The sequence below is a fragment of the Erigeron canadensis genome, chromosome 6, assembly GCF_010389155.1.
Source record: "Erigeron canadensis isolate Cc75 chromosome 6, C_canadensis_v1, whole genome shotgun sequence".
In the NCBI taxonomy this organism is placed as follows: domain Eukaryota; kingdom Viridiplantae; phylum Streptophyta; class Magnoliopsida; order Asterales; family Asteraceae; genus Erigeron; species Erigeron canadensis.
This window is the reverse complement of record NC_057766.1, coordinates 21,633,974-21,642,749: the sequence shown is the minus strand read 5'-3', so window position 1 is coordinate 21,642,749 and position 8,776 is coordinate 21,633,974. Positions and strand designations below refer to the sequence as shown.

The 8,776-nt window shown below is 30.3% G+C and overlaps 1 protein-coding gene across 1 annotated transcript; it reads left to right on the top strand.

The window, feature by feature from the left end:
- Positions 1 to 5,626: 5,626 nt before the first annotated feature.
- Positions 5,627 to 8,776, top strand: LOC122604461. The gene is made up of 3 exons (XM_043777354.1): positions 5,627 to 6,179; positions 7,380 to 8,044; positions 8,141 to 8,776. Exons 1-3 carry the CDS (start codon positions 5,627 to 5,629, stop codon positions 8,774 to 8,776), a joined length of 1,854 nt encoding a protein of 617 aa, XP_043633289.1.

Below are 8,776 nucleotides of genomic sequence, written 5' to 3'. Positions count from 1 at the left end.
TCGCACATTTACACATTGCGAGGAATATACTTTTTGGTAGATTGTCAATCTCGACCAAACCCGAAAAAAATCAGAACAGGGTTATAAAATCTTGACCCGTGAACTCGCTTACCCACTAATTAGTCGACCCACTAACCAAATATGATTCAGTATATCAAATCAAAATTTCAATATATGATTCGGTATATCAAATCAAAATTTTCAGGTTAAGTTCAGGTTGACCCTTTGGGTTAACAGTTCGACCCACTAACCTGAAAATAATTAAAATTTTAATAATAACTTTAGTAGGTTGACCCACCAACCCATTAACCCACCAGCTCGCAAATCCATGACCCATTTGACCTAAAATCTATCCGCCAACCCATAACCCATATGACCTGTTTGACCTGAAATCAACCCGTCAATCCACTAACTCATTTCACCCACCAAGCCGATTTTTTTAAGGCTAGTGGGTTGGGTTCGGGTTGATAGAGGAAATTGCTAACCTGAAATTTTTAGTAGGTTGGGTTAGGGTCATAGATTTTTGACCCATCAATCCGCAAATCCGAACTCATTGGGAACCCTTTTTTTTGGGTAATATCGTATATAAAAAGAGATTTGATATCTATTTTAATTTTTTATAATTGTTTTCAATGTCGATCCACCAAACCATTTCCCCACCACACCTGACAACTCATAAACAATTTGACATGAACCCGCAAACCTACCAACCCACCAATGACATGAAATCAACCCACCAACCAACTTAACCCGTCAACCCGATTTTTTCAAGGTTGGTGGTTGGATTCAAGTTGACAAGTTTGTGTTGTAAGTTGCACCCCCACTTTTTTTTTAGATAATATAACACTTTTCTTAGATAATACAACACTTTATTAAATAGCGCCACACTTTTTTAATAGTGTTTTTAAAGTATCCATTAGATAATTTTTTCTAGCTTTGATAACAATATTTATATATGTAAATATCAAAAAGGATTTTTATTATAATTAGCATGAAGTTTTTACAGTTGATATTTATATGAAAAAAAAAGTATACCAAATTTAGGAAGCATTTATTTGATTATTACTCATAGCTTTTAACTAAATATATATTTTTTAAAATTTAGCGTGCATTTTTCTTAATAATTATCTTTTAAAATAAATTTGTTTCACCAAGAAGGGATTTTATCAAATTTGTCTAATTCGTTTCAATGGTTATAATATTTACCCATCTTTATTCTAAATAAAAGAGGATTGTTGTGACATCATCATTCTATAAATATTGCTTATTTGTCACATCCAAATTATTTCTTAAAATTAAGTTTTATTTTTTTAAAATTTTTTTTTATGATGTCAAAATCACTTTTCTTCTTACAATTTATTACATTTTTATTTTTGTTATTTTATAATGTTATTTCTTAAAAAATATATATTTTTTAATTTTTTTTTAATGAAAAAACACTAATAAATTATACATTGTCTTTTAAGTTTCATCATCTAAATAATTTTGTCATAACATATTTTTAATTATCCACATATTATGCAAGTTAATAAATTAATTATAACTTATAAGATGTACTATTTTGACTTTTGAGGATACGAGTACTGTTAAACTATCGCAACTTCGGTGGCGAAAATGTGTTTTTATAGAACTTTGATTGATATGCCCGGGTTAAACCCGGGTTAATTAGCTAGTTTTCATAATATAAAAGAATAATCCAATCAAAATGGTGAAACTATTTTAATTGTCATGTTAATGAACAGAAATTTCATTTCCTAATGTCTGTATCACATATATTTTTGCTTTCCTATCTGTAATATAAAAACTATTTGTTAATTTGTTAAAAAAACATATACTATAAGCCCCAATAAAAACTTTTATTTATTCAAAATTATGTACTTACACAATGAACATTTCATATATAGAGCGATGCTTTCACATATTATGGCATGAAATTATATATAGCATATTCAAATATAATCTGAACTTCAACTTTATAAATCAACAACATGTAATTGAAATATTAGCCTCATTCTTGTTTTTTAATTCTCATCAATAGTTAATACATTTTTTATTCTCATTCTTATTAAATACATGTTTTAAACTTTTAATATAACATCTTCCTTCCTAAATTGTGTCTTTTATTTTCAATGGTTGAGATTAAATGCTGATTTAATTTGAAAGATGAAGATAAAAGCAAATCCATAATATTTTCTCTTAGCTCCATGGGCCATATATATATATATATATATATATATATATATATATATGAAGGCTTATCAAACTGGACTCAAAAGTCCATGCCGTGTGAATCCAAAATTTAAAATGAAATGAGTTTTCATCTCTAAAAAACAAAAGATAATTTTCATAACGCGTCCAAAATTAGAAAATGAAAAATAATTTGAGATTTTCAAAATTTAGAAACTGGAAATTAAAAAATGGAAAACAATAATAATAAAAAAGAGTGTTTTCTACTTTTCCATTGAAAAGTAAAAAACAATGTTTTCTATTTTCATGGAAAACACTTTCAAAAAATTATATTTAAAGCATTTTCTATTTTCTAAGTCTTGTTTGGAAAATAAAAATGAAAAACAAAAGATGTTTTCCCAACTAAAAACACTGGGGTTGTTGGTGAGCCAGACCCACCTCTTAAAGGGGGCCCATAATTTTTCTAAAGGTTTTCTTATACAGTATATGTATAGTAATAGACTAATAGGTCTCCAAATGAGCATACTTTGTTAGATGGCTTGTTGTAAATCAAGAATCCAGTGAAAGCCCATTTACATTTGGACATTTGGGCCTGATATGGTACCATCCTCCCTGTATCTAGTAGATACTCTATAAATTAATGGAAAATGATAAATCCTCTTAATCAATCTTCTTAAAAATACCCCTAATATATCCACTTGTTAACACACAGAATCTACCAATTCTCTTTCCTAATCTCACCCTTTGATTTTCTACATGTCACAACTCACAATCTTATTAACTAGGAGAATTTTTAGGCTAATAATTTAGGAGTATTAACATTATCCTAAATTAATACTTGATAAATTAGTAACCTCGATAAAATAATAATTTGTTCGGTTTCAACTTGAGACAAGTGCAAAATTGGTAGCCAATCAATAAAATAATAAGATAATAACTTGTTTGAAATCTCTATGTAAATGTATTGGTGTCAGCAAAATTATAAATTATTAACTCCTAAAATATCTTAAATTTACAAAATTGTCTACTCTAAAATGTATTTATAGTCATTTTTTTTTTCCAGTTCAAAAATCTATTTTAAGTTTATTTTTAAATCTATCTTCACTATGCTTAAGAGTCAAGACATAGTCTTTTCATATTGTAACCAAAAATTGTAAGGAGTTGTTCTCTGACTTTCAAATCGAACGTTTTTTCAGCCCACCGCAACAAAATCGTTGAGTGCATCGTTAATAATCTCTCTTGTACCCGCATAAAAACATTGAACTTGATAAGTTCATTTTATGTGTGAATGTTGAACATGGATATTTTTTAGAAACCTCTTTAAATTAATATTTTATTAATTTATCGATATAATAATATCTCGTTAAATTGATAAAATATTCTGATCCCAATATTATTGATATATAAAGGTTTTACTGTATATACTAAATGGAGAGTATCATTTTACGTGTCATTTTTTTATTTCTTCCTTTTACAACTTATAAAACACGACAAAAGCCCCCATAGTCAAATACTCTTGCAATAATGTTCATTATCAGTTAATGACCGTTAAATCTGTTCGGATGTTTAACGGGGAGTTACAAAACTATTGGTAATCAGGTCTTTTTTTCTAATAGGGAGTTTCATCCTTTTTGCTAACAAGTCTTGACGATCGTTAAATGTTATTTGAGTTTTTTTTTGACAGATTAACTTATGTTACACTTTTGTAACAAATAGCAAACATTTGGGTTTTTTTTGGATCGTGGGATTAACAAACAATGTATTTGACATAAACATAAATCTAGTTATTGAATTATTCATCGATATATTTGTTTTTGAATGATAAATTTGGATCACTCATATATATATATATATATAGAGTTCAGTTATTATAAGAACCAAAATTTTGTCGAAAACTACGGGAACCATTTATGTCCATTAGATGAAAGTGATCAATGGTTGTAAATAGATGATGGCATTAATGTAATTATCTTTAATAGAAATTAATTCACAAATAAATAATAATTGTGATAAGGGCATGACTGGAATAGAAAAAAAATGAAACTGTCACACCATTAATCACACGAAAATCATGGATGTGTTCCATTCCTTCTATAGTTGTTTACTTTCTTTTTTTTATTGTTAACGTAATTATTGCTACAAATTAGGAAAATTCAAAAAGGAGGGATGCGTTATGCGTACAAATGGTTGAGAAAAAAATAGAGTCTTTTAGTTTGTAATTAAATCAACTTTCTTTTTAATTATGTTTTGTGAAACTTTTAAAACACGTAAGTTTCTTCTTTTTATAAATTAATAAACAACAAGTAAAGAACTAAAATATCGATATATTTTTATAATATAAGATTATCACGTGTGATCATATTTAATTTATAAACATGTGAGTCACAAATATATAAAAAACTTGAAACCATAAATATTTGGGTGATACATACGTGGAATAACTTTATTTACATGTGTTCAAACATTTTTAACTATGACACTTTTTAAATGATACACATGATTTAACTTGTACACATGTGTAATAATTTTAAATATTATAAACTTTTTAACCGGTACACATGTGTATGATCTAATTCATAAGCGTATAATAATTAACTATAATTTTTAATTGGTACACATGTTTTAACTAGTACACACGTATAATAATTTTAACAACTATAAATTGTTTAACTAGTACACATGTTTTAATAATATAAGATTATATGGTTACATTTAACTCGTAAACAAATCGTAAAATTATGACTTTGTTTTAGCCTAAACCTATGTGTTCCACAATGTATACATTTATATAAATGAGTTATAACTTTGTTTCTCTTTGATTTAGCATAAATAAATATGGTAGACATGTTAAAAAATTTTCTAATGATTTTCTAAACCTGCATATGTATTAATATGATTTAAAAAGACATAGCATTTGCTAAATCATGTAAATGTGTTGTTTACGTACACATGTCGTTGATGATGGGCATATAGGAGAATTTTTTTTTGTAACTGCCTATTATTAATGAAGGAGGACCTATTTAAAAAGACAATAATACCCCAAAACATATTAATTAAATATTAGTTCTCGCAATTCTCGACAATTACTTAGTTCTTATTTTATCTTTTTAATATATATATATATATATTATATATAGGGGTTGGGTATTGTAAAACAAGTATTAAAGTAAAACAAATAAGACAAGATCTTAACTATTAGATCATTGTTAGATTGATGCACGAAGATTCACGAAGCAATTGATGCATAATGATTTTCGTGATGCACGATGATCTTCAGTAAAGAAAAACCTATTGTTTTATTTGTTTTACTTTAATACTTGTTTTATTTTACCTAAAACCTATATATATATATATTTTAACAAATCTCGTACGTTAGTTTTGCTAATTATTAAACTACATTCGACAATAAAGAGGTTTTACTCCCGCTGCACGTTGGTACATGTTTAATATACATGGTGATATTAACTTATTGCATCCAAATTTAATTGAAGGATCTGGAGATGATCATGTCAAAATTTGCATCCCTCTATATGAAGCGGCCATTAAGGGAGATTGGAAATCCGCTAGAGCCATTTTTGATAACAACCGAGAGCTCGTAAAGTACAGTTTAACTGAAAATGGTGAAACAGCACTCCACATTGCGGTATCCACGAGAAGAACCAAACAAGTGGAATTGTTTGTCGAGAATCTAGTGGATCTAATGAATAGGGAAGAACTAGAACTTCAAAATAGAAATTACAACACTGCTCTCTATTTAGCATCTGCAGCGGGTAACCTTAAAGCTGTTGAAATCATGGCGAAAAAGAACAAGGCGTTGTTGACCATCTCTGGTGGTGGTGGACAAATAATGCCATTCTATGCAGCTGTCTTGTTTAGACGTTATGATGTGGTCAAGTATATTTACGATAATTACCATAAGTTGCAAGATGATGGTTGGATAGAAATGAATCACAATCTACTTCTTGAGAAATGTGTTGAGCTTGATTTCTTCGGTAAGCATATTACTCGAGTTATATTTGGATTTTTTTTTCTTTCTACAAAGATAGATTTCATTCACAAACTGGCAAGCAAAATCCATAATGAGAAATATATAATGTTAAGTTACATTAAAAACATACCAATCACTCCGAACTAATATTTTCATTTTTATATCCACAATCATACCATCTATAAACAAGGCCGGCTCAATAGTATATACAGGCTAGGCATGGGTCTAAGGCCTCCAGGCCCTAATTTTTTCATATGTTGGGTTTACTATAAGCTTTTGGGCTATACTAATGTCAATGATTCTTAGCTGACATTATTTTAACTTTAATCGGTTTAGACGGTTTTAACTTAAAATCTAAACCAAATCAAGATTAAGTGTTTTTGCTTTTTCAAACCAACCCGACTAGATTATTGTGCTAAACCAAACCAACCAAAACCATTTAAGACAGTTTGGTTTGATAGGTTTGTCTCTTAAAAATAAATATATAAAACTATGTAAAAAGACGTAATTACCCTCACGTGAAATGCATGTGAGGGGTTTAACGGAAGTCCGTTGACATCCGTCAAATTAAAAGACGAACCTTGACTCTTCTCCTCTCATAAAGGACGACGTATAATATTGAAGTTCAAGGACAAAAGATGATGTTGTGTATAAACCACAAGGACGATCCGTACAGTTAATAAGTCTATTTATTATTTATTCTATTAACAATTTATCAAAATTACATTATATCAATAACCTACTATCCGCCACTACTACCACTACCACCGCCACCGACAGCACATAAAAATTCTCGCTTATGTTTTCTTGTTGAATTTGGTTGGTTTTGTCATAATTAACATGTTTCCTCAAGACGTGATTGTCAAAAAAAATTAGATGTCGCAGTACAGATACTGAAAGACCACCCGGAACTTGCTAGCAATGGGAACGTACTTCGAATTTTGGCTGGAAAGCTAGATGCATTTTCGGAACCAAAACCAAATATTACATGGAGAACGTTTATTTATGGTAAACATCTATTATTGTTATTTAATTATTATGTCTAAAAGCTAGTTTCGGTTTTATATCATTAGTTTGGTCCATCTTGAAGTTAATAGAAATAAATTTGGTCCATCTTTTTATCTCGTTAATATATATGGTACGTAATTTCCAATAGTTTTTAGTTTCTGGGTGATGGATCGATGTTTTCAATTTTCATAGGCAGGCCCGAAAAAAGAACGCGATGCATTGCAATTACTGAAAATCATCTGGGGTAATATCGAGAGAAAGCCTAGGAGTGATATCGATGAAATACTCATAGGGCCACAAGTCACAAATCCAGGCTGTGGAACCGTAGATCAATCTCTCGAACTACAAAAGGTGTTCTCGGAACATGTTGTGAACTTGCAAGTAGAAACTCAGAACATATTAGAGCAAGATGCCAAGGTAGGTTCTGGTAAGAAGGATCAAGCTCAAAAACTAGAGCAAATAATATCTGAAAATGTTGCCAAAATGCAAGTTAAAACCCAAGAGATACTTAGAGGCGGCCCTTCTGCAATGGAAACTGCAGGCTCTTCACACCCACTTTTTATTGCTGCAGAAAAGGGGAATACTATTTTTATAATTGAGCTCATACGCCGATATCCTGATTTAATCTGGAGTGTAAATAATAACAACCAAAGTATATTTCACATTGCTGTTAAACATCGTCACATGGATATCTACAACCTATTGTATGAGATAGGCGCTATGAAGGATATGATAACTAGTCTCACTGATGACCGAGGGAACAATATGTTGCATTTAGCTGGGATTTGTGTGAATCAAAAGCGACTTGGGGAAGTGAGAGGAGTTGCTTTTCAGATGCAACTAGAAGTGCTATGGTTCAAGGTACAAATATTCTTCTATGCGTGTTTGAGTCGTATGTATACCGCTAATTGAATTTTCTTATTTATATTCTAGCTAGTTTGTTTGTGTTTAATTTAGGAAATAGAGGATACCATCCATCCTTCTTATAGAGAGCAGAAGAACAGAGATGGTTTAACACCGGGTCAGTTATTTTTAAAGGAGCACAAAGATCAGGCTGCTGAAGGTGAAAAATGGAAGAGAGATACAGCCGGTCTATGTATTGTGGTTGCGGTGCTTGTTGCCACTGTGGTCTTTACTGCAGCTTTTACCATTCCAGGTGGATATGGCCAAAATGGTATCCCTTTCTTTCATTCGAAATCAACTTTTCAATTATTTTGGGTGGCAGATGCCCTTTCTCTATTCTTCTCCACGATATCAATCCTTAAGGTGTTCCCATATGTCTTTGTCATGCCTCATTACGCTGCACATAATTTCTTCGGATCATTACCCAAAAAGTTGATAGTTGGCATAACATATCTTTACCTATCAATAACATTCATGATAATCGCATTTTGTGTAAGCTTTTTCGTACTTTGCCAGAAGGGTTTAGTATGGATTCCAATTCTTATCACCGGATTTGCTATGATTCCATTCACCATATATGTTAAAATACAGCTTCTTTTGCTTGAGGTTGTAATTTACTCCAAATTCAGTTCCCGGTTCCTCTTTAACCGCAACAAACATGTTCTATACTATCAAAACCCACAGGTCTAA